Source organism: Anabrus simplex, chromosome 2, assembly GCF_040414725.1.
Source record: "Anabrus simplex isolate iqAnaSimp1 chromosome 2, ASM4041472v1, whole genome shotgun sequence".
NCBI classification, from domain to species: Eukaryota; Metazoa; Arthropoda; class Insecta; order Orthoptera; family Tettigoniidae; genus Anabrus; species Anabrus simplex.
In genome coordinates, this window is record NC_090266.1 from 931,561,760 (window position 1) to 931,588,656 (window position 26,897).

A 26,897-nucleotide genomic window follows, 5' to 3' on the forward strand; every position below is an offset into this window, starting at 1 on the left:
ACCAGCTGAACAAGTTCTGGGTGTCATAAGATGTGTTCTATCATTCTGTCTCTTCTTCTGGTCAAATTTAGCCAAATCGATCTCCACTCACCAATTCTGTTCAGTATTTCTTCATTTGTGATTCGATCTATCCATCTCACCTTTAAGCATTCTTCTCTAACACCACATTTCAAAAGCTTCTATTCCCTTTCTTTCTGAGCTAGTTATTGTCCATGTTTCACTTCCATACAATGCCACGCTCCAGATGAAAGTCTTCAGAAACATCTTTCTAATTCCTATATCAGTGTTTGAAGTGAGCAAATTTCTTTTCTTAAGAAAGCTCTTCCTTGCTTGTCCTAGTCTGCATTTTATGTCCTCATTACTTCTGCCATCGTTAGATATTTTACTACCCAAGTAACAATATTCATCTACTTCCTTTAAGACTTCATTTCCTAATCTAATATTTCCTGCATCGCCTGGCTTCATTCAACTGCACTCCATTTCTTTTGTTTTGGAATTATTTATTTTCATCTTGTACTCCTTACCCAGGACTACGTCCATACCATTCAGCAACTTCTCGAGATCTTCTGCAGTCTCAGATAAAATAACAATATCATCGGCAAATCTGAAGGTTTTGATTTCCTTTTCCTTTTGCAGATTCCTCTTTGATTTTCTTTACTGACTGTTCTATGTAAACATTGAAAAGAAGGGGGGACAGACTGCAGCCTTGCCTCACTACTTTCTGGATTGCTACTTCCTTTTCAAAGCCCTCGATTTTTATTATTGCAGACTGATTTTTATACAGATTGTAGATAATTCTTTGTTCTCGGTATCTGATCCCAATCACCTTCAGAATCTTAAATAGCTTGGTGCAATCAACATTATTGAATACCTTTTCCATGTACATGGGCTTGTCCTTCTTAATTCAATCCTCTAAGATCAGACGTAAAGTCAGGATTCCTTCACGTGTTCCTGCATTTCTTCTGAAACCAAATTGATCTTATCCCAACCCAGCTTTACCTTGTCTTTCCATTATTCTGTAAATAATACATGTTAAAATATTGCAGATATGAGATACTAAACTAATGGTGCGGTAGTTTTCACACTTTTCAGCACCGGCTTTCTTGGGAATAGGTATAACAACATTCTGCCGAAAATCGGATGGCGCTTCTCCTGTCTCATACATCTTACATACTAAATGGAATAACCTTCTGATGCTGGTTTCTCTTAAGGCAGTCAGTAATTCAGAGGGAATGTCATGAATTCCAGGTGCCTTGTTCCTATTTAGGTCTCTCACAGCTCTGTCAAACTCTGACCTCAAAATTATGTCTGCCATTTCATCAGCATCAACAGCCTCTTCTTGTTCCAGAACCAAATCATCTACATCTTTACCTTGATACAACTGTTGGATATGTTCCTGCCATCGTTCTTCCTTGTCTTCTTTCCCTAGAAGTGGCTTACCATCTGAGCTCTTAATATTCATACTCCTAATTTCCTTTCTCCAAAGGTTTCCTTGATTTTCCTGTATGCACCATCTACCTTTTCTAGGACCATACAACCTTCGACATCCTTGTGCACTTCTCCTTCAGCCATTCTTCCTTAGGTACCTTGCACTTCCTATCCATTTCATTCTTTAATTGCCTGTATTCTTTTCTGCCCTCTTCATTTCTAGCATTCTTGTATTTTTGTCGTTAACCAATCAGGTCTAGTATCTTAGTTATCCGCTGATTCTTAGTTTATATTTTCTTCCTTTGTAACATTTCTTCAGCAGCCCTACTGATTTCATTTTTCATTACTATTCACTCTTCCTCTAGTGTGTTTCCTTCAGCCTTTTCATTTAGTCCTTGTGCAACATGTTCCTTGAAGCAATTTCTCACTCTCTTTTCTTCCAACTTGTCTAGATCAAATCTCCTTGCATTTCTTCCTTTCTTCAATTTCTTTAACTTCAGATGGCATTTCATGACCCACAAGTTATGGTCAGAGTCCATGTCTGCTCCTGGGAAAGTTCTGCAATCCAACACCTGGTTTCTGAATCTCAGCCTAACCATAATGAAGTCTATTTAATACCTTCCAGTGTCTCCAGGTCTTGTCCACGTATAAAGCCGTCATTTGTGGTGTTTGAACCAAGTATTGGGAAGGACTAAATTATGATCAGTGCAGAATTTAACCAGTTGCCTTCCTCTTTCGTTCCTTTGTCCCAATCCGAATTCTCCTACGGTATTACCTTCTCTTCCTTGGCCTACCACTGCATTCCAGTCTCCCATCACAATTAGATTCTCATCACCTTTTACATATTGTATTAAATCTTCTATCTCTTCATATATTCTTTCGATTTCCTCATCATCCGCTGAAGTAGTAGGCACATAGACCTGCACTATTGTGGTGGGCATTGGTTTGGTGTCTATCTTCATGACAACAATTTTTTCACTATGCTGGTCGTAGTAGTTTACCCGCTGCCCTATTTTCTTATTTATTATTAAACCAACTCCTGCATTTCCCCTGTTTGATTTTGTGTTGATAATTCTTTAGTCGCCTGACCAAAAATCCTGTTCTTCCTGCCAACGTACTTCACTTATATCAACTACACCAAAATTTAGTCTATCCATCTCCCATTTCAGATTCTCTAACCTGCCACAGCGATTCAAATTTTTTTTACTATTTGTTTTACGTCGCACCGACACAGATATGTCTTATGGCGACGATGGGACAGGAAGGCCTAGGAATGGGAAGGAAGCGTCTGTGGCCTTAGTTACAGTACAGCCCCTGCATTTGCCTTGTGTGAAAATGGGAAACCACGGAAAACCATCTTCAGGGCTGCCGACAGTGGGGTAATGAAATGAAATGTCGTATGGCTTTTAGTGCCGGGATATCCCAGGAAGGGTTCGGCTCGCCAGGTGCAGGTCTTTCTATTTGACTCCCGTAGGCGACCTGCGCGTCGTGATGATGATGATGATGAAATGATGATGAAGACAACACATACACCCAGCCCCCGTGCCATTGGAATTAACCAATTAAGGTTAAAATCCCCGACCCGGCCGGGAATCGAACCCGGGACCCTCCGAACCGAAGGCCAGTATGCTGACCGTTCACCCAACGAGTCGGACGACAGTGGGGTTTGAACCCACTATCTCCCAAATACTGGATACTGGCCACACTTAAGCGACTGCAGCTATTGAGCTAGGTATTCAAACTTCTAACATTCCACGTTCCGACTCGCAGAATGTCGGTATCCAACTTCCTGGTGATCGCCTCCTCTTGTGTAGTCCCCACCCGGAGATCCGAATGGAGGACTAGTTTACCTCTGTAATATTTTACCTGGGAGGAAGCCATCATCAGTACATCATTCACACAGAGAGAGCTGCATGTCCTCGGGAGTTAGTTACGGCTGTATTTTTCTGTTGATTTCAGCCGTGTAGCAGTATAAACACAGCTAAGCCATGTTGATTATTATTACAAGGCCATATCAATCAGTCATCTAGACTGCCGCCCTTGCATTTCCAAAAGGCTGGGCATGGAGGTAAATGTTTTGTCACAATTCCTGCTGATATTGCAGGCAAGTGGAGGCCTTGATTTTCCACTCCTCCAAGGATCTATGTGGCCTTTCAAATTCATAACTTCTGAACAATTATTCATGAAATTCTGTTAAACAATTGAATCAATTTAGCTACAAAGTGATGAGTTTATGAAACAGTAATGAAATATGGAGAAGTACATTAAATTGATTTTATATTCTTGTTCTTTTTATCACTGTGTGGAGTAGTGACATTCCAAAATGACCGGGCGGGTTATCCGTGCAGTTAGGGGTGTGCAGCTTTGAGCTCGCATCCAGGAGATAGTGGGTTCAAACCCCACTGTCGGCAGCCCTGAAGATGGCTTTCTTTGGTTTCCCATTTTCACACCAGGCAAATGCTGGGGCTGTACTTTAATTGAGGTCATGGCCACTTCCTTCCAATTCCTAGGCTTTTCCCGTTCTGTCATCGCCATAAGACCTATATGTGTCGGTGAGACGTAAAGCAAATAGAAAAAAAAAAGTCATTCCAAATTGCATTGGTGAGAACCAAGTTAGCAAAAACTGTTCAGTTCTGTCAGTTTAACTCCTTTACGATTTCCACTTCTTTTGTTTGGGGATATTTGTTTCTTTAATTGTAATTTTTGTTCTTTTTTTTTTCTTTGTAGGTCAGCTCGAGCTTTCGAACTTCCTCTACAACGTGGCAAAGTTAAAACTTTCTGCAGGTCAAAGGGGCACGGATTCATTACACCGGATAATGGTGGTGAAGATTTATTTGTGCATATATCAGAGTAAGTAACTTGGATCTAAAAGTTATACTTATGACAGATGAGGGGTTAACAGACTTGGGTTTCATGATATGTGTATATTTGACTTACCTGGATTGTGCAACAAATGTACAGTCGAATTTCTCTTCTCTGGCAATAATGGGACTGGTCTAGTTGTGGATGACATTGATTTTGCCTTTTAACTGACAAGGGAGTGTTGGGGAAATGTTGACAAATTTTAACGAGATCCACAGCATTGAACAGTGACTGGTCCAAAGCAACGTGCAGTATATTACATTTCGCCACTACCTGTAACCCTTGAACAAGAGCGAAACATCTGGGGAGCATGCACCTACAAATTGCATGGTTCACTACAGAGCCACCCTCTAGGAATGCTGTAGTACTGGATCCTATTATGGTAGTCTTTCATAGTCACTTTGTTCGGTGACATGTTGTGCATTATTGTCTGGAGCAGTGCGACTCTCTACATATGGTAGTGTTCTTATGAAGGAAAATTGTGTGCAACTTCGAGAAAAGTATTGTCAAGGACTTATTTTAGTATTGTTTACTCAAGTGTTACGTGGACATACATTAATTGGCACCTTTAAGGAAGCAATTGCACTTTTGTCTTGGAAGTTTGTTTTTATTTCTGTTTCATTTGTTCTGTTTATATGAAAATGAAGCATGCAACTTGCATGCTGTTGTAAAACGGTTGGCAAATGAAGTGGGAGATAACTACAAAGCAGACAAAACGGCTTTGACATACATTGCTTTCACAATTAAAATATCAAGGAAGGTTCAACCTTTTCAATACAAAACGTGTTGCATAAGATGTTCACAACATAATATTTATTAAATAGTTAGAACCGGTTTCGACGCTCATTGCGTCATCATCAGCTACAAAAATCACAAATGGGCAAAGTACATGTCATAAAAATTGCATTAATAACTCTTGCATGGCTGAATACAAATGGTAGACTGCTTTTTCTTAAAAGCTAGAAGAACTTGAGTAAAATATGATGATGTGATGTGACACATAAAAGCATAGTAGTTTGATGGGTAAGTACTGTGCATAAAATTGAACTGATGCTTTGAACATAAAAGTCTGAATATGATGTTAAAACGATGTGGTAAAAACAAAGTAGTAAAATTGTCCACTCTTCTGATGTTCAATTCAGGCACATAAGTCCAAGATTTTGTCGAGGCCGGGACGCCTGATGTTGGGCGATTGAATAAGGTTGATCTTCGAATTAGTCTCAGCTCAACAGGGTGGTGAGTCTTGTTTAGCGTGCTGAGTGTGTGGTGTAAGAAGAGTTGTGTCCACAACTCTTCTTACACCACACACTCAGTTCGCTAAACAAGACTCACCACCCTGTTGAGCTGAGACTAATTCGAAGATCAACCTTATTCAATCGCCCAACATCAGGCGTCCCGGCCTCGACAAAATCTTGGACTTATGTGCCTGAATTGAACATCAGAAGAGTGGACAATTTTACTACTTTGTTTTTACCACATCGTTTTAACATCATATTCAGACTTTTATGTTCAAAGCATCAGTTCAATTTTATGCACAATACTTACCCATCAAACTACTATGCTTTTATGTGTCACATCACATCATCATATTTTACTCAAGTTCTTCTAGCTTTTAAGAAAAAGCAGTCTACCATTTGTATTCAGCCATGCAAGAGTTATTAATGCAATTTTTATGACATGTACTTTGCCCATTTGTGATTTTTGTAGCTGATGATGACGCAATGAGCGTCGAAACCGGTTCTAACTATTTAATAAATATTATGTTGTGAACATCTTATGCAACACGTTTTGTATTGAAAAGGTTGAACCTTCCTTGATATTTTAATTGTGAATCTCAGTTCAATACGGGAAAATGAAGTTTTTAACTTATAATATATTGCTTTGCAAATTGCACAAGTATTCTGCGCCATTCTGCAGCAGCATCTATCTTTGCAAAAGAATAGACAATGTGGTACGATGCATCCTGTTGTACAGAATCTGGTGACAGTGATACAGTAAACTTATTAGCACTGGGTTTTCCAGAACACAATGTGCAAGGTAATTGGAAGTTTTGTTGCGGCAAGTGCCAGAAAACTTGGGTAACACCAGGAAAAATGTAGCAATTAGTGTAGTACAGGCTGTAGAAGAAAGTCTTAACCATCCAACACGAAACAGCACAAATTCGCCAGTGCATGTACTCAAAGTTTTAGGAGACTCATCACATGCAACCTTTAATTTGCTACTAATATTTGAGGAACAAGGGTGAAAGAAGCAGCTGTCAACTTATCAGTGAGGTGAGCATCTTGTTCCACGTAGTCCTTTAACCCTTGAGTCCACTGAAGTGCAACTCCATGCCTGATATGCTTCTCCGGAATGAGAGGAATGTTGCCGTCTTCATTGCTTTCATTAGCTTTGTCTATTTGCCCTTGGGCTTGTCTCACAATATCTTGTTCACTCAACACCTCATGACCAGTTTTGGTTTGGTCAACTTCAAACCACTCTGAAATGGGGTAGACTGCATGGCAGTCGCTAGTGCAGCTGCTGAAAATTCTTCACCTTCGTTGAAACGTCTGCTTCCACAATCTGTTGGAATCAAGCCCATGTTCTTCTATGACCTAGCAATGGTGGATTCCCTCACCACATGCCATGTTTTGATACTTCATAAATAGCGCCTAGCACAGTCAACTGTTTTCAAAATGACTGAAGACCATTGCCCTCATGTACGACTTTCTGCAGTAGGCTTCTCTTATGCAGTTTCTTGATGGCAGCAATTACTCCTTGGTCCATGGGTTGAATATGAGCAGTCACGTTAGTGGGCAAGTATTTCACACGTATCTGCCTGTCACCTGATTTTAGCATGTCTTCATCTGGGTGTGATGATGCATTGTCTAGTAGCAGCATTGCCCTTGCTGGCAGTCTTTCAATATTAAATTTTCTTGCACCTGAGGTACAAAGCAATTATCGAACCATGTTTTAAAAATAGTATGCTCAATCCAGGCTCCTTTTTTATTGAAGTAGGTTACTAGCAAGTTTTTCTATCCCTTTGAAGCATTTGAGTTCCTTAGCTTTTGTTATCAAGGCAGGGTGTAAAAAAAATCATGATTTTTATATAATTTAATATTATTTTCAGATTTGTGTGTGCATCATTGTTTAAGTACCTAAGATGAATAATGAAGGGTCAATCTAAATTGTGTTTTAACAATATTTTGAATTTGTATGTGATATATTAAAATATATTTTTAAATCAGTTTTTCTGTCTCGTGACTTATTCTTTTAAATAAGAAACACAAACTAGAAAGTATTCTTTACACCAAGCCCGTTTCTAAACTACTTCATCTTAAGTCACATTCATAGGTTCCTTTATATAAGTGCTTACACAAAAACACAAGCTTGGGAGCTTTGTCTCCAACAAGTCTGTTTCTTAACTTTGAATGAACAATACCAGAGATAGTGGGTTCGAATCCCACTGTTAGCAGCCCTGAAGATGGTTTTCTGTGGTTTCCCATTTTCACACCAGGCAAATGCTGGGGCTGTACCTTAATTAAGGCCATGGCCACGTCCTTCCAACTCCTAGGCCTCTCCTATCCCATCGTCGCCATAAGACCTATCTCTGTCAGTGCGACGTAAAGTCACTAGGAAAAAAAATAAAGGATTGAGATTTCACAAGTATTGATAGAAATGAAATTACCACATATTTTTCCTGGGTAAATAGAAATGCACATTCATGCTCGGATGGAAGTAAAAAGATATTCTAAGTTGTTTAATACTAAATGAACAATGTAAGCCAGAAAATGTGATGCAGCCATTGCTTGATAATAACATTTTTCAAACATCTTAGTTTTTGTATTATTAATTTCAGATTTCCTTAACACTTGTAATTCCTCCAAGTCATAATTTAGTTTTGTTTTTTTTTTTTCCACACTTTCACTCCTTATTCAGTAGTACAGTCACTTCTCTGGGTTACCTACATCTGGAGCCAGTGTTATTGGTTTTAATACATTATAATGTCTTTAGCATTTTGCTTTATTTGAAGGTACTAATCTTTCTTTTAATGAAGTCTTGAATTTTGTCTCTATTTTCTTCACAAATCTTCATAAATATTGGCCTGTTTTTAATGTAAGATTGAAGGCGTGAGATAACGGATTCCATCGATCTTCCTGAACCATGATAAATTTTAAATTGGCAAAATTAAAATTGCAGAAGTATTTCACAATTTCTACTACATACCTTTATGTTTGAAGTGTCCTTGGTAAGATCCTGGGAGAGAAGATTCAAAATAAGAGCAGAGCAGCCATATGTAATTACATCAATATCTTCTGTTTCTTTCAGAGCACTCACTCGTTTTTGCCATATTGCTTACATTGTCTGCAACAAAGCTTCTCACATTATAGTGTAATTTGCTCACACAACTTTTCACTGAAAACTGCAAGTTCAATTTAGTAGTCGTGTGTATGGAAATGTATCAACTGTGTTCAACAGATGTACATCCCTTTTAAATGGTCACTTTAACATGCACACAATGGGCTCATTACGCACATTTGACGATCCATCTAGCTCATACAAACAGTATTCTCAAATAAATCATTGAAACACTCCTCACTCTCACTTTGATCAATTTCTTCAAGATCCAGCTACTACAGCAGATGATGGAGGAGTATAGCCAGATTCCAACATACTTACAAATCATGTGAAATCTGAATGATAATGGAGGAGGATTGGTTTGTAGGATAACAGAATTTTGCAACCCTCCTTTTGTTTTTCACTTGTTCTGGTACACTTTCTTTCAAAAATCTATATCTATATACCATATAATCTCGAATACCACCCGCCACCAAAAAAGATCCGCACCCTTATTTTGAAAGAACAAAATTTTTTTTAAATGTTAAGTCAAAATGATTTACCATCTTTACTAACACATCAAATGATTGGAAAATACAAATAAAAGTAAACAAACATTTCCAGAATGATATCCAACGAGTTCATTCATCATCATCATCATCATCAGTACCAACTTCGGAACTTTCATCACCATCACCTTCCCACAAAATGTCGTCATCACTGCCATCCATAGCATTAGAAATGCTACATTTCCTGAAGCTCTTCCGTGTGAGGTCTCAAAGGGATACGATTCCATGCGGTCAAAATCCTCGAACACAGCAGCTGAACTTCCGGACGCTGAATGCGACCATTTGGTGTCTGTGTGATTATCAGCCGCCATCCATTCTGTATAGAGCTGTTTCAAGGGTGTGTTAAGTGGACAGTTCACGCAGACATCCAGCAGTTTGGCATAGACGTTATCCCGCCCGGAATGACTGCTAGGTCGGTTTTCCCATCCTTGATATGTTTCTTCACAGCATCTGTTGTGTGGCCGCGGTAATTGTCGAGAACAAGCAAGCTCTTTTGTCCCAATAATATGCCAGGGTGACGTTGCCAGACACACTTTACCCATTCTTCCACAAGAGAACTGTCCATCCAGCCGGAGTTCTGAGATATGACGATAACACCAGCGGGTAGATTTTTAGGAAGCGTCTTTTGCTTGAGAACAATGTACGGCGGCAATTTGGTTCCGTCGGTGAGAATACACAGCATTACCGTACACCATTGTTTTTCATTACCACCTGTTCTAATGTAAACACTTTTTGCACCCTTAACATTCACAGTCCTGTCCACTGGCATTTCAAAGTAGACTGGCGTCTGATCTGCATTGCCAATTTGGAAAAGCAAATATGCATTTTCCTTCCGCAACCAAATTATGTGACACTGAAACGACAATAACTTCTCCTCGTAGGCACTAGGAAGACGCTGTGAAATTGAGGTATGCCTTCGTACGCTCAACCCATTTCTTTTATAAGTATTACGAACCCATCCTCGGCTTTCCTTAAACCCTTCCGATGAAAGTTCCTTTGCGATCTCTAATGCCTTTAGCTGACACATTTCACTTGACACACCATATCCTAATTCCCGTCTTTCTGTCACGTATTTATAAAGTTTTTTTTTTTTTTTTTTTTTTTTTCAATTTCTGGAAACTGTACACTCAGTCCACGAAAAGCTCTATGATCACCACTACATGTTAATAGCACATTTTTCTTCTTTCTCCAGTCGCGAATACACGACTCTTCAGTATTGTATTTCCTACCGGCGGCACGATTTCCAATAATTTCGGCTTCCCGAACTACTTTCAGTTTCTCACTCGCAGTAAAAGATCGCAAACGCTTTGCAGAATTCATGTTGATATTCCGAGAACATGTGTAAGACTGACGCCAAGCGCGGAAGTAGCGTATACTGAGAGCGGAGGGAGCATTCTTGCCAAGCCCCACCAGCAGTTATGCCCAATTTACGTGCATTCGGAAAGATAAATTTCCCAGAATTTTAAATAAGACCCGCACCCAATTTTGGAAGGATATTTTAAAAAAACAGTGCAGGTGGTATTTGAGATTAAACGGTATATAAAATAACATATACTGACTGACTGATTCATCATCGCCGAGCCTAAACTACTGGGCATAATGTAATGAAATTTTGGGGATACATTTATATTAGTGTGTAGGTGCTCACTAAGAGTTTTTTTAATATTCCGTCGCCAAAGGTGTAAAAAGGGGGGTGAAATTTTTTTAATGAGTATACATATCAAAAACTTTTTTAAAAAATTACCGACGTGAAAATTGGTATTTGCATTGTACTTTAAAAATAAACACCTATTTTTTGTTGTTGTAGGAAAATCCAATTAAGGGAGGTGAAAGAAGGTTAAAAGGGGTTTAAATACCTTTAAGAGGGTACTTTTATCTCAAAAACTGAAGATGTTACAGACGTGAAAATTGGTATTTGGAACCTCCTTTAAAACTGGACGAGTTGGCCGTGCAGTTAGGGGCGCGTGGCTGTGAGCTTACATCCGGTAGATTGTGGGTTCGAATCCCACTGTCGGCAGCCCTGAAGATGGTTTTCCGTGGTTTCCCGTTTTCACACCAGGCAAATGCTGGGGCTGTACCTTAATTAAGGCCATGGCCGCTCCTTCCAACCCCTAGGCCTTTCCTATCCCATCTTCGCCATAAGACCTATCTGTGTCGGTGCGACATAAAGCCACTAGCAAACAAAAAAAACTCCTTTAAAAATAAAGAAATGCGTGTATTTTGTTTTTGGAGAATCCAATAAATAGAGGGTGAACAGGAGTAACAAAGGAGGTGAATTTTTAGAAGGACTATATATACAGTATATCTCAGAAAGGTAACATATTACAGACATAAAAACTGGTATTTGGAACCTCCTGTAAAAGTAATGAGAAAGATAAAAAGAAAATTTTTCTTTTTTAAAAAAAATCTACTTAAGGGGAACTAAAAGAATGGGGTTAATTTTTAGAATGAGCATATCTACAGTCTATCTCAAAAACTTAATATCATACAGAAGTGAAAATTGGTATTTTTAATCTCTTTCAAAAGTAAGAAACATGTATTTTTTTTCTTTTTTTGGTGATTGGAATCTCCTTAAAAATAAAGAAATGAATATTTTTTTGTTTTTGGAAAATCCATTTAGGAGGGGATGAAAAAATAGTAAAATAGTTAAATTATTTGTATGAGACTACTTATATCTAAAAACTAAACATGTTGCAGATGTGAAAATTGGTATTTGGAATCCCTTTTGAAAGTAAAGTAACACACATTCCTTTGATTTTGGAAAATCCACTTAAGAGGGGTGAAAGAATTGAATTAATTGAATTGTTTTGTATGAGGATACTTGTATCTTATGAAAATTAAAGTTGATACAGATGTGAAAATTAGTATTTGGAATCTCTTTTAAAATGAAGAAATGCGCATTTTAGGGGGAAAATAAAATTGGGGAGGGGGTGAAAAAGAGTTGAATTCCTTTTATGGGGACACACATATCAAAAACTGAAGATGTTACAGTCGTGATAATTGGTATATGGAAGCTCCTCTTAAATAGAAGATGGTATAACATGAATGAGCCCTTTTCTTAAATGCTGATGCAAACCTGAAATTGAATACACCAAGAGCATCTGCATTTCAACAATCCCTAATCATGGTTATTATTCAAAATATTAAAAAGAAGGAGGAGGGACATGTCATATTCAAATTAAAACAAAGTTCACTTACATATCTTAATATCCAGAAAAGGATAAATTTAGTACTCACATGCCATGTGATTTTGATTCATGAGGAAAAATGAGATGTCATATGTTCCTCTATAGCCGTTTTAACTTTAATTTCCATATATGAATCTAGAGAGATATTATTTTTCTCATCCGATACTATTTTGAGGCAGATTGTTTATTAAAACAGAAGATCATGCACAGCCACTCAACTGTTTCTGACACTTGTGAACTCTGTGTGAATTTTAATCAGCTGATCTACTTATTATTATTATTATTATTATTATTATTATTATTATTATTGGTTTTTGTTTTTGTTTTTTCCTTAACACAATATGTTGTGTAATTTTCTTGTTGAGTTTGTTGCATCTCTTAACAGTCGGACAATTTTGGAGATATGAAGAATCATTGAAGACGTTGGATAAAATATCGTTTAAAGAAAATATCATTTGGAGAGCTCTCAGTCCATGGTACCATTGTAAAAATGTCATTATAATCAATAAAATTACATTTATAGACTGTAGAATTGGAGTAGAATTTTACCTTCACAAGTGTTCATAGAATTACATTATTCGGTATGGTGTTAGCCCTGATACATGCATCTGATGATGCTCATGATCATTATTTAAAGGGACCTAACATCTAAGTCAACGGCCCCTAATGGCACGAGATGAGATAAAATGTAGTGACAATTAAAATTCCAAAATTCAAAACGTGATGATGAAGAATGAATGAATGTGAATTGAAAATAATTAGCGGATCCAACTCGCAATATTGAAAGTTTCCTTCACTGTCTTAGACTACCTCGCTTGCCCCAGAGTGTTCTAAAGACTCACGCCAACCCTTGCCGCGTCACAAAATATTCTAAGACCTACTACTGCATGCAATTAATCTTGATTCACGTGTTTTATCATGACGCGGATAAATTTCGAATGTCAATTACTCTAATACCAATATAAATGGTCCATTATTGGACATTATAAACTTTCCAGCTAGCTCATTCTTGGTTGCCAGCGTTTCGCCCTCGTGTGCTAGGGTGGGCTCATCAGTTGGTACCTAGCACACCTACCAATACGCTGGCTAGTGCATACCGTGCATACCAAGAATGAGCTAGCTGCAAAGTTTATAATGTCCAATAATGGACCATTTATATTGGTATTATAAATTTGCTCATTCAGGACAAATATTTCAGATTCCCTATGGGAATCAGCATCTATATCATGTCAATTACTCTGTAAAATATTATTCTTTTCAATGTAACGGCGGTTTTGAATTAAAAGTCTGAATTTCAGTAATTGGACCGACATTGTTCTTCAAATTACGAATTATCCATATTTCGAATTAAACAATTTAAATTACATGGAAGGCCATGCCTTATGTTTTCGGGAACGTGAGCTTCTTCGAATTAGGCGGGATTTTGAATTAACCGATTTCGAATTGTCAAGGTTCTACTGAACCTGCATTTCTTAATTTGGAAATATGCAGTACACATTGAGGGTAGTTCTGTCATTTTACTCAGTAGCAAATGAGATTTTATGGTTGCGCAGGAGATTCAACAAAATATTTGCAAATTTAATGGAACTGTTCATGAATATTTGCTATGCTTGCCACCTACATATATATATATATATTTATATTATTCTCCTGATTTGTTACCATTGCAAATTTAAAACTGTCAGCCTACTTTACTATGCATCAGATACAACCGGCTGCCACTAGACGCACGTTTCTCTTGCCAGCTTCAGCCGACTTAAGCGGCTAGCGATGTATAATGAAAACACAGACGTTGAAGGTCTATTTTATTGCGCTGTGGTATGGCCTTTCCGCCCTTGCGTTTGTCACGCACATACCTCACAATTTCATCTTTGACGACTTTAAAGCATTCTTGTTGCGGGCCACTGATTGCATTTTTTGTATATTATGCATTTTTAAACTGTCTTTTTCTTCGCGCTAGTGCACAGCATTGGCTTTAGTTATGCCGTATTTTCTTGTGGCTGCACAATTATTCTTCACTTGCGCATGTTTAATAACCATTAACTTAGAATTGGCATCATAATATTGACAAGAACTCATTGAAAATTTACGGATAATACCTGTTCCACGTCTCTTTATGATGATCCATCACAAAAATATTCCTGCTATCTGTAAAACTGTTAATTTTACTAAGTGTTGGGTACAGTAGACACGTTATAACTCTGCCACTGAGTAGCTAAGGCCTTTCTAAGAATTCAAAGGCTCTCATGCCTTGATGCCATTCTGCAGATTTGAGAAACGTTTTGTATAGGCTAAAACAGGACCATTTTTTATCTATTCAGGGGATTGTTGCTCGCCAGGTCGCCCACGCTGCGTGCCTGTCTCCCATCAAGTAGAATCTTTCTCTCTTCACTATTTCCCGAGAACCAGTGATGTTACGCAGAGGCACTGTACAACCGGTTGCCGCGGCGTGTAGGCCTAATAAAGATGCGGACATTCAAGTTTGAGTTTTATGCGTGCGCGCGGCGTGAAGGGAAACAGTGTGGTAACTGTGGTAGCTGCCAGTGGTGTTCATTAGTCAGAACAAGAGCATGAGTTACTTGAGAAAATTTGGTTCATAACTTAATCAACTTCACGGTGTAAAGTGCTGCGAGAGGATAGTGATATACTGTAGGTACGGTTGCGACTCACACCAGAAGTATATAATGAAGGCACTCAAAGCACATTCAGGAAAGTTGCAGACATCAAATGCAGCGAGCTGAATGGTTGTGTTGTTCCTGCAACACATACCCATTTGTACTGTGACGCATTTAACTGATTGGATATGAAAGAATGCAGAGCGTCACGAAGGTTGGACAAGTTGCTCTGCCTTATATGCTACGCATTCTTCTGTAAGTCGCCCAAACAGTTTCTTACAAAATAAGAAAACATCCAGTGGCTGGCTATACTTCGTGGCTTTAGGCAGTTGATCATATGCAAGTTGATGACATTTGTTTGCCCAAAAGCTTTGGCTGTCAAACAGGTGTTTGACCATACCAGGAATCGAGTAACAGAAGGCATAGACCTGTTACAGTATTTGCTCGCATATTTTGCACTTTTTGACCAAAAATAAGTGTCAACATTTTTGATGCGTGATATATGCGGGGATTTGTGTGCGAAAGATCGTATTCCCTAAAAAACATAAAATTTGCATTAGGCTATTGAAACAAGACAACCGGCATACTTACTCTCTTCATTGTCAGTGCCTTTAATCACTAGGTTATTCTCGCGTGCATCATTCTGGTCACCATCCCATACTGTATCATCCTGACTTCCGTCCAACGCATTTGCAATGCCCATCCTCAAGAAACTCTTCACAATAAAGTCTGCCGACACCCCATGCCCGCATAACCCAGTCACACACAAGTTCAACTGATGGCTTCTTTATTTTGCCTGCTGTCGTCAGCTTATGCTCCTCACCTGCCATCCCTTCGGCGTACAATTTACGTATGTTGTCATTGAAGGGCTTGTTGACGAAAACATCTAAGGGCTGTAGACAACGTGCAAGTCCACCAGGAATTACGAGATCAGTTTTCATTTCCTGAAGACGCTTCCTCGTGTCTACCACCAAGTGTTTGCGGAAACTGTTCCACACTAGCATTGCTGGGCATTAAAGCAGTGCCCCTGGCCATGCTCCCCACATCGTACAGGCCCAGTCCTGGACGAGAGCTGTATCCATCTATCCTTTCCCTTGAGCCCGTACATGAATGTCTTTGGGAAACATCGCTGTTTTTCTTTCGATAATAATGTATGGTGGCAATTTTCTTCCGTCTGCAGTTATTGCTAGCATGACAGTGGAACTCTGTTTCTCACACCCAGTTGTACGTACAAGCATGCTAGATTCTCCCTTCTTGTTGGTGGTGGTGTTGCATGGCATGTCGAAGTTTATCGGAGTTTGGTGTGCTTTGCTATCATGTGGCAATGAAAATATATGATTTTGTTGCTGAAATCGCTTGGCATTCTCTAACAGAGAGATGCCCACCTTTTCGTTGCATGAATCTACAGAAATCAGATCAAAAATTAGATGGAAGGCTTTTCCGGCGTTTGCTCTATTAACCAGCGTTTCGTCTTAGGTCTGACACTAGACTCTTCAGAGTGGGATGTGTCAGACCCTACCCACTGACGCTGGGGTGTATGCAGGTGAACTTATCAGAAGCTTATTTATGAAGCACAGTCTGATAACTGCATACGGGAGATAAAACTCCACAATGGAATTAATGCCCGCCTAGCAATTCCCTCCATGGGAACTTAGAATTTCCAATTGAATCTACAGATCCAACTCCCGCTCATTTTCAGATCCGAACAGCTGATTCCTCCTTTAATTGAGCTAGTTTGCGCTGTTTGAAATGTAGCATCTCGTGGAAGACTTTAAGGAACATTTAAGAATTTTTTTTTTTTTTTCATCGTGATAGATTGTGGTCAGCTGTGAACCACAAAAATAACTCTTCGTGATTTCCGTTTTCTTCGGCGCCAGTATTCTTTCATTCTCTTTCTTACAACTTCCTTTTCAGCCATCCAATGTTGTTTCTTCCTTGGTTGCTGTTTCTAGTTTTAGGAACCACTCAATTGTGTGTATATTGTTTCTTGCATATCCTTCTTGGTGTTAACAAACCATTCGTCATAAGAGTTGCCTTTCCTATTGGGTTTGTTGAAATGGCTAAAAAAATTCTTAGTGAGTCTGTCGTCAGGCATTCTTGAAATATGTTCGATGAATTTAATCCTTCGTTTGCATATTGTACCTGAAATCCTTCTCCATGTTTTATATACTTCTTTGTTACTGCATAATTGGTATGTGTCGGCATTTTTTTTTTTTTTCCTCTCTGAGAATTTTTCTTTAAATTTTTCTTGCCGGGCTGAGTGGCTCAGATGGTCAAGGCGCTGGCCTTCTGACCCCAACATGGCAGGTTCGATCCTAGCTCAGTCCGTTGGTATTTGAAGGTGCTCAAATACATCAACCTCATGTCAGTAGATTTACTGGCACGTAAGAAAACTCCTGCAGGACTAAATTCTGGCACCTCAGCATCTCCAAAAACCAAAAAAGTAGTTAGTGGGACGTAAAGCCAATGACATTATTATTTTAAAATCTTTCTTTCTTTCTTTCTTTCTTGATTTCTTAAAAATCTTTTTTGGTTGTTAATCCTGGTACATTGAACTTCTTTCTTTGTGCTTGTGAATACTGTGGAATATTGTTGATAGTGGAGACACAATGGAAAGATGATACAGCAGTGGTTATAGCGTTGTCCATTCAGTGGTGGAATTGAGGGACGGTCTTTTGGCATACTCTCTCTGATAGTCCCTGTTGCATCATAATCATAGGTCTTCAAATGACTTATAAGGACAAAGCTTGTTACCAAAATAAACTCAAAACTACGAAGACAAGTTTTATGGGTAATTCAACCAGCATTACTACTAATGGAGGTGCTGCTCTCACAGTTTGCTTTGTACTGCATGTGTCCGCCAGTCAACCCTGGTACACATTAAAAGTTTATTAGGTAGTCATCAGGCGTGTTCAGACATACGGTATTTATCAGCTTATCCCCTTATGAACTGTTCACATCTCTGTCTGTCTGCCGAAGTATGCTCGGATACTTATTGAAGTCAAGGCATTGTTCAGCCCTGAAATGTTTCTTTCATTTTCCCTGAATCTTCTGAATGAGAGGGCTCATCTTCTGCATTTTGAATAAACTTCATTATCTGTAGAGAATGTTCTGCACCGGGCGAGTTGGCCGTTCGCGTAGAGGCGCGCGGCTGTGAGCTTGCATCCGGGAGATCGTGGGTTCAAGCCCCACTGTCGGCAGCCCTGAAGATGGTTTTCCGTGGTTTCCCATTTTCACACCAGGCAAATGCTGGGGCTGTACCTTAATTAAGGCCACGGCCGTTTCCTTCTAACTCCTAGGCCTTTCCTTTCCCATCGTCACCATAAGACCTATCTGTCTCGGTGCGACGTAAAGCAACTAGCAAAAAAAAAAAAAAAGAATGTTCTGCGCACTCATTGCACTGTAGACCAGTTCATTACATACATTTGTTGCATTCTTCCAGTATTTTTTTTTGCTGATATTGTACTGTAACATATCCACTAAGGAAAATTATCCCAGTAAAAATGTTCATCTCTTCAGGTGTTACTTGGGAATCTGGCATGTTGAGGAAAAGAGATTTTCTTTAACCTAAAACAAAATGTACGCAACGACTCCACTTCCATTGGAGTTCATAGGAAGGAGAACGAGGGCAGTGAAATTACGTTCAAGGAAGTGGAAAGGATGATTAACAACACTGTCATAAAGTAGCACTAATAGTTGATATTAGACCTGAAATGGTGGAAATATTGTGGGAAGACAGGGATGATATGGCTTCATGGTGTAATAAGACTAGCTTAGACAAAAGCAGTAATTGCACTATATATAAGCTAGTGAATGGTAAGGATTGCAACAGCTATCGAGGTATTTCATTCCAGGCAAGGTTTCTCAGACATTTTGTAAAGGAGAGTGCTATCAGTGGTGGAGAGTAATTTGGATGAACTCCAATGTGGTTTTAGACCACAGGGGGGGCTGTCAGGATCAGGTTTTCAGTATGCATTAAGTACTGTATAATCTGGAATACCACCCGCCACCTAACAAGACTAGCACACCTGAATTTCTAATAATATAATTTGGAAAAAATATATCACATGTTAACTTACCAATTTTTTAAAATTTCTGCAAATGTCACAAAATTGATAATTTAAAACACTTTACAATTAATAAAAACGCTAAAAACATTACAATAAATAATAAAACTAGTTCGACGTATAAATCAGTCACTATTCAATGTAATCCACCATCGGAATTTTGATCACTGTTGCATTGCTATACATAATTGTCCTCACTACCATTCATAGAATTTAAAATTCCACATTTCTTGAAACTTTTCCTCGCCAAGTTGTTGGCAGACTTTTTCTGTCCCTTCAAAATTCCTATATTAAACTGTGTGTCGTCCTTCGGGTACAGCGGGAACCCTATCACTGGCGCATCCGTTATTACGAGCGATTAAGCGTGCGTGCGTTTTCCGTTACCGATATTTATGCACCACAGCGATGATATTGCATGCGATCGATTACCTTCGGCATCGTTTCCTCGCTATGTGCACTAGCGATTTCTCTCGTCGACATTCGAAGGCGATGTCGGAGTCGATTAGTAATACCCATCGACAGCTGTTCCGTAAAGAAAATTCGAAATGAAAGAGAACATATTTTCGTAATAAATGCGTAAATAACGTGTGCGATAACGGTTGTTAAATCGTTAAAAATTAAGGCTGACTAAACGACCGCTTAATTTTGAGGCTAAATACTGCACTTACGTAAGAATGGGATACACCTCGAGATATGGCAGAGTGCTTAATTGATTTCAGAGGTTAGTTTATATTTTGTCTCGTCTGGTTAAATTACGGAAAGGCTCTTATGAAAATTTATAGCGAGAAAGTTATAATTTCTCTACTGGCGCTTGAAGTGTGTTTTCATCATACGTATAGTACGATTAAGTTAGGATACGTGACGCTGTTTGAATAAGAAAACTGAAACGTTTGCAACAAAATGCGATCGATCACCTTCGGTACGGTATAGTTTTTTTCCTTTTGTGCATTTGCGAACTCTCTCGTTGACATTCAAAGGCGATGTTGGAGTTGATTAGTAATACCCATCGACTGCTGTTCTCTAAAGAAAACTCGAAATGAAAGAGGATAACATGTTTTCGTAATAAATGCGTAAATAACGTGGCCGATAGCAGTTGTTAATTCGTTAAAAGTAAAGACTGAAGTAAACGAGATTTTAATTTTAATGTTATATACGGAAATTAAGTAAGAATGTGATACACCTCAAGATATGGCAGAGTGCATCACTGATTTCAGAGGATATTTCATATCTTCTCGCGTTTAGTTACGGCTATTTACATGTAAATTTTTCGCGAGGTTATTTCTCTACGTGCATTTCAAATATGTTTTTATGATAGGCTACATATACGGTTATGTTAAGTGACGCTGTTTGAAGAAGAAAGCTGAAGTGTTTGCCACATAAATCTCTGGAGTGATACCGTATTTTTCCGAATCCAAGACTTTTTTTCTCAGAATCTCATGCGAAAACTCAAGGGTTGTTGCATTCGCGGCCTAACAGAAAGTTAATGGATACCACTAGCAACTACCGCGGTAACCACGCTGATTCTTTTCACACGCGCAGAACTCGTTGACAATAAACCTCTTTACTAAAGATCGCTAGGCGCGACAACCGGTTGTGCAGTGCCTGTGTGTTTCTCAAATCTGCAGAATGGCATCAAAACATGCGACCCTTCGAATTCTTAGAAACGCCATGGCTAGTCAGTGGCAGAGTCATAACGCGTCTATTGTACTTGACGCTTAGTAAAATTAAGGTTTATACACAGCAGGAATATTTTCGTGATGGATAGTCGTATTGTAAAGATACGTGGAAAAAGGTATTGCCGGCAAATTTTCAACGGGTTCTAGTCGATATTATGATGCCAATTAATGTTTATTAAACACTCGGAAATGTAGAATAATTGTCCAGCCGCAAGAAAATACGGCATAGGCCTAACTAAATCCAATATTTGACGTCAGCGTGAAGACAAGGAGCTAAAAAAATGCGTACTGCACAAAAAATGCATTCAGTGGTCCGCAGCAAGGACGCCTTAAAGAAGTCGAAGGTGAAATTGTGAGGTATTTGCACGAAAAACGCAAGGGCGGAATGGCCATACCGTGGCGCAATAAACTCGTTCATTGACTTTCAACGTTCGCGATTAGGCCTATACATCGCTAGCCGCTGAATTTTGCCGAACCCGACAAGCGAGACGTGCGTGTAGCGGTAACCGGTTATATCTTACGCTGCGTAAAAGTAACAGTTTTATAGATAGCAAGAATAATTTCCTGATGGATCGTTGTATTGTAGAGACGCATGGAATAGGTATTGCCGGAAAATTTTAAACGAGTTCTCTTCGGTATTATGATGCCAATGTTAAGTTAATGGCCCTTAAACCCGCGGAAATAAAGAATAATTGTGCAACTGCGAAAAAAAGGGAAAAAAACGGCGTGACGAAAGTCAATGTTCGGCATTTAAAAATAGTCTAAAAATTCGTAGGCCTACTGTACAACAAGGCATTCATATGATTTTACACACTTCTTTTTGAGCCTGATTTAAATTTTTTGAAGGGAAAAGTGGGGTCCATCTTGGATTCGGAGAAATACGCTACTATATTTTTTTCAGAAATAAATTAAACATACACTTTCGCCTAGTATCGGATTACGAAAAATAACAAACACGTAAGCCGTAGTGTGGTTATCATCTGCGGAAACACAAGTTTTGAACAAACTGATTGCCGTTTCATACCTATTTTAATGTGCATGAAGGGTTTTCCGACTTTTATTTAAAAATCGGATATAACGACAATCCGTTATAGGGAGTGAATTTTTTGCTGTTGTGAATTCTCGATATAGCGGACTTCTACTGTAATTGTAAATAAATCCGTGTATGCAAGTTGACAGCATTTTGTGTGTGTCTTTGTGGCAACATCATCCTGTAAATAATGATGGGAGTACAAGTTATTGCTTAGTACTTCCACTTATTGGTATTGTCTGGCTCTGGATAATTTGGTTGCTTTGTATTACATTAACATTGTGCATCTACTATCACCAGGAAACATTTTATGAAAGAATGTTTTTTTTTTCTTATAGTGAAATTGAATTTTTGTGTTTTTTACAGAAGTTATGGAAACTAATGGAAGTCTTTGATACTAGCTTTATTATGGTATTGTTTATTGTTGAAATTCAAGTAGTTTGCCTGACCTTAAAATAAATGTGATTTTTAGTGTCCTAGCTCCTTTTGTGGCACATTTGGACAGCTGTGTGGGGGGTAATAGTGGACACGTTCCACTTGTGCCCCTTGCTAAGTTTTGAAGTGTTCTTTGAAAGTTAGGAGCAGTTACGAGACACATTTTGTATAATTATAAGCCCATAGACCTAATTTTGCTTCCTTGGTTTTCAGGATGGTTTTAAATTGTAAACCAAAAACAGAGAGAGCGACAGTTTCTGAAGAAAATGTTTGTCAAGCCGTTGAAGCACTCAATAATGGAAAATATATCCATCTGGGATGCTACGTAAGAGACTGAAAAAAAAAAGACTCTGATCATCAGAATGCAATGATAGTACTGCACAGATCTTACCAGAAGATCCCCAATCCTACCTTCAGCTCAAAGTATTGAAGTTAGCAAGTATTCACAACGGAGGAGTGTGATTTAACATACATGCAAGTGAGGAAATTTTCCCACTCATATGCTGTCCAACTGTCACATGATATCCCTGAATCTTAAAAAACAAATAAGTAGACTGGATTGATTGGACAAAGGGTTATATGAAGAGACATCCAAATCTGAGTTTGCAGAAGCCAGAAAACCCTAGCCTCCAGAAATGCCAACTGTATTGAACATAATGTTTTTAATCAGTTTTCTTTATAATTTGGAGAATGTTAAGTAGAAGTACAACTTTACAGAAGACCAAATAATTAATGTAGATGGGACTGGTCTCAGTACTGTGCTTCCTTCACCTAAAGTTATAGCACCTTCAGTAACTAAGCAAATCAGGCAAACAGTGTCGTCTGAAAGAGGAGATCTTGTAACCTTTGTTGGCATCATAAGGGCTTCAGGAAATTCACTGCCGCTTGCATACATTTTTCCAAGGGTGCACTTTCTAGATGCTTTCCTGAATGGGACACCTGCTCTGCTACAAGTTTTGAGTTAGCTACTCTCTCTGGAAGGATTTCTAGCGTAACTTTTCTCGATGTTCTATAGCTAAGCATATTCCGTAGTACACATCTTCAGATTTTAAAAAATACCATTTTAGTGTCTCTGGATAATCAGGAATCCTTTGCTTCATTAGAACTGATGTACTCCAGGGAAAATGGCTTAGTACTGTTATTTCCACCTCATTCAACCCACTGGCTTCAACGTCTTGATATTTTGGTTTTTGGATCATTCGAAGCCTTTTGTAAGACTAGCTACCACAAATGGGTGTGTAAACACCCTGGTAAATCTATTACCAATTAAGTCACTGCCAGTGTTGCGATTTCTTAAATGTCAAATACAGTACATGATTAAATAGACAGTGCATGAATGAATACATGCCATTCCTTGCCTTTTTATATTGTTGAACAAAATGTAGACCACGTATAATGACAGCAATCTCAGTTCAAAGAACATGCATATTTCTTTTTAAAGTGCATTACCCTCTGGTGTAATCATTTCCAAAGATGTTACATCTCATTCTCGTGGTCGCCACACAATCCCTCCCCAGTAATAATATCCATGGAATTCTTGGGAAGGGTAACTTATTGACCTGATCTTGTGGTCGGAACTGGTAGTTCAGAGGGTGTGCTTCATGTTGATGTATAATGGTTGGTGACTACTGGTGATATCAAATGTGGGTGAATGGTGGAATCAGCTTTGATTCTGTTTTCTAGAGCAGCTGATCGTGTGTCCTGTAGTAGAAAAGTAGGTTTTAAATTATCAATGTTAATTGTTGATTTCCTGCAGTTGTTTCCACTTGAAAAATATTTGTTCGTATGAGTCAAAACTAGGGAAGGTCCATTGTAGTTAGGCTATAGTGGTGTTGTGTTAGCTGGTTGTGGTTTACTGGTTGTGAGAGTTGGATAAACAAAAATTTTGTTTTTGTTATGATGTTCAGTCGGAACTGGTTGAAGTGTTCTTGTCTGCTCTGTTAGTTTAAAAAACAAAAGATGGAACATTGGTGATTAGTGTTTCTGTTGATCTCTGGCATTAGTTTGAGGGACCAGTTGTTGGAGAGCTGTGTTTTCAAAGCCGATTCAGTTGGCAGTGCCGTCTTTCATTTTTTCCATTAGCTGCTGGATGATATGCTGTAGCCTTGATGTGGGTAATAACTAGAGTAGTGGTTAAGCTCTTGAAAAACTGGCATTCAGATTGTCTTCCGCGGTCAATGGTGGTGTTTTCTCGATTATTTCTTCTATTAGCCATGTGAATAATATTGCACGGGAGGTGTTTTTCCGCTCTGATATCTACCAGTAGAATGGCCTTTGACTGTCTGGAAAAACACTCAGTTACCATGAAGAGGTAATGATATCCCTGAGAAAGTGGTAATGGTCTAACTGTATCGACATTTATGTGGCTCAGTCGGGAATTTGCTGGTGTGTACTGTCCAATTGCACTGTTGGTATGCTTCCAGACTTTACATCTCTGACAGGGAATACATGTGGATACCCAATGCTGGAAGTCTTTCTTCAGTGATGGCTGTATGTGTCATTCTTTTAGTAGATTTGTTGTATATTCAATGCCTGGATGAGACAGGTAATGTATTTTGTCAAGAATCGCTCGCCAGTGAAGGTACAATATATGTGGCCAAAGAGTGCCGCGAGAGACATCACAGGTAAGTTTTGTGCCGTTTGGTAGTCTTTCTGTTCTAAAACTAACAAAGAAGGTTCCTGCAATCGTGATAGTTTATCATCAGTTGTTTGAGCTTCTGTTGTCACTTCCATGATGACTTAAGGTTGTATGGTAATAGAAGAAATAATCAAGAAAGCATCTGTGTATTCTGCTTGCCATTGGCATAGTGTATGTCAATAGTAAGGTGTCCTATGGGGCTGATGTAGCATACTTGTTTTGGAGAAGCCTTTTTCAGTCATTGCCTGAATGCAAAGTGGTTTGTGATCAGTGTAAATTGGAAATTTTTTCCTTCCAATATGTACTGAAAGTGCTTGATGGCTAAATATGCCATGAGTAGCTCTCTACATTAGTTAAATAGTTTTGCCATGCATCATTAAGTTTCATTGAGAAGAATGCTAAGGGTTGGAGTATATTGTTCCTAATTTGATGGAGCGATGCACCCATTGTAAAGTCCAGAGCGTCGACCATGGAGCTAATTCTGACGTGGATGAGCTAAAAGTGATTCTTCGGTCCTTTTGTCTTTTTAAAAAAAAAAGTAAAAGATAGAGCAGCTTGTTTGTGGAATTTCGTAATGCCCTGCGATAAAAGTTTGAGCCCAAGGAAACTGTTTAGGTCTTTGATTGTTGAAGGCAAAGAATGGTCAATGATTGTTTGAACTCCCTCTGGAAGTGGTCATATACCATCTTTATCAAGTTAACTTTAAAATGGCACTTCACTCACACCAAACTGGCATTTGCTGATGTTATTAATGTTACACTCGTTAAGTCATCTTAGCATCAGCCTAAGGTGCTTTTCATACTTGTCATTTTCTCATGTCACCAGGATGTCAGTGTAACAGTATTTCCTAAATTTCCTGAAAACAGAATCTATATATGGTTCAAAGTTCTAAGGCTAAACATAAGTTGAAGGAACTCATATGGTTTGAATGGTGTGATAACTGCTGTTTTTGGAACATTCTCCAGGTGAATTGGGATATGGCGATAGGCTCTAATAGAGTTTGTTTCAGAGGAATTTTGTTTGCCATGTTAAAAAAAAAAAAATGTTTATATAAGGAAAGATCTTCATTGAGGTAATCACATAAATGGAATTGTAAATAAAGGGTACAGGTCTCTGCATATGGTTATGAGGGTGTTTAAGAGTTGTAGTAAGGATGTAAAGGAGACAGCATACAAGTCTCTGGTAAGACCCCAAATAGAGTATGGTTCCAGTGTATGGGATCCTCACCAGGATTACTTGATTCAAGAACCGGAAAAAATCCAAAGTAAAGCAGATCTATTTTTTCTGGGTGATTCCCAACAAAAGAATAGCATTATAAAAATGTTGCAAAGTTTGGGCTGGGAAGACTTGGGAGAAAGAAGACGAGCTGCTCGACAAAGTGGTATGTTCCAAGCTGTCAGTGGAGAGATGGCGTGGAATGACATTAGTAGATGAGTAAGTTTGAGTGGTGTCTTTAAAAGTAGGAAAGATCACAATATGAAGATAAAGTTGGAATTCAAGAGGACAAATTGGGGGCAAATATTCGTTTATAGGAAGGGGAGTTAGGGATTGGAATAATATACCAAGAGAGATGTTCATAAATTTCCAATTTCATTTAAGAAAAGGGTAGGAAAACAACGGATAGGGAATCTGTCTCCTGGGCAACTGCCCTAAATGCAGATCAGTAGTGATTGATTGACTGCGTGTTAAAGTCATGATTCATGGGGACTATACAGAGACTATCATGCTCTTAAAAATATCATGAAACCAGACACAAACACTTTTGTAAAGCTACTCTTTTGTCAGAAATCACCCAGAACAAATCAAGCTGCATTTCTTTGGATTTTTTTCCAGTTCTTGAATAAATCCCGTACACTGGAACTACCTATTTGGGGTCTTACCAGCGACTTGAAGGAGACAAAATTAGTGTTAGCCCCTGTGGGTGGGGGACGTAGACGTAAATTACACCAACGATATCCCCTGCCTGTTGTAAGGGTGACCTAGACGCGGAAATAGGTTGTGACTTTGGTACCATCATTTGTACCCCATTTGGATAGAAGGTCTGAATACATCCACAGGTAATCCCTGCCTGT

At 38.7% G+C, this 26,897-nt stretch overlaps 1 protein-coding gene across 4 annotated transcripts in view; it reads left to right on the top strand.

Annotated features, from left to right (window-relative positions):
* Positions 1-26,897, top strand: part of LOC136864561 (cold shock domain-containing protein CG9705) — a 144,589-nt gene that overhangs the window by 83,499 nt on the left and 34,193 nt on the right. For all 4 annotated transcript variants that reach the window (XM_067141701.2, XM_067141700.2, XM_068226338.1 and 1 more), the window contains exon 3: positions 4,156-4,278. In XM_067141701.2, the coding sequence (XP_066997802.1) occupies positions 4,156-4,278 (123 nt within the window). The remainder of the gene's footprint in view (positions 1-4,155; positions 4,279-26,897) is intronic.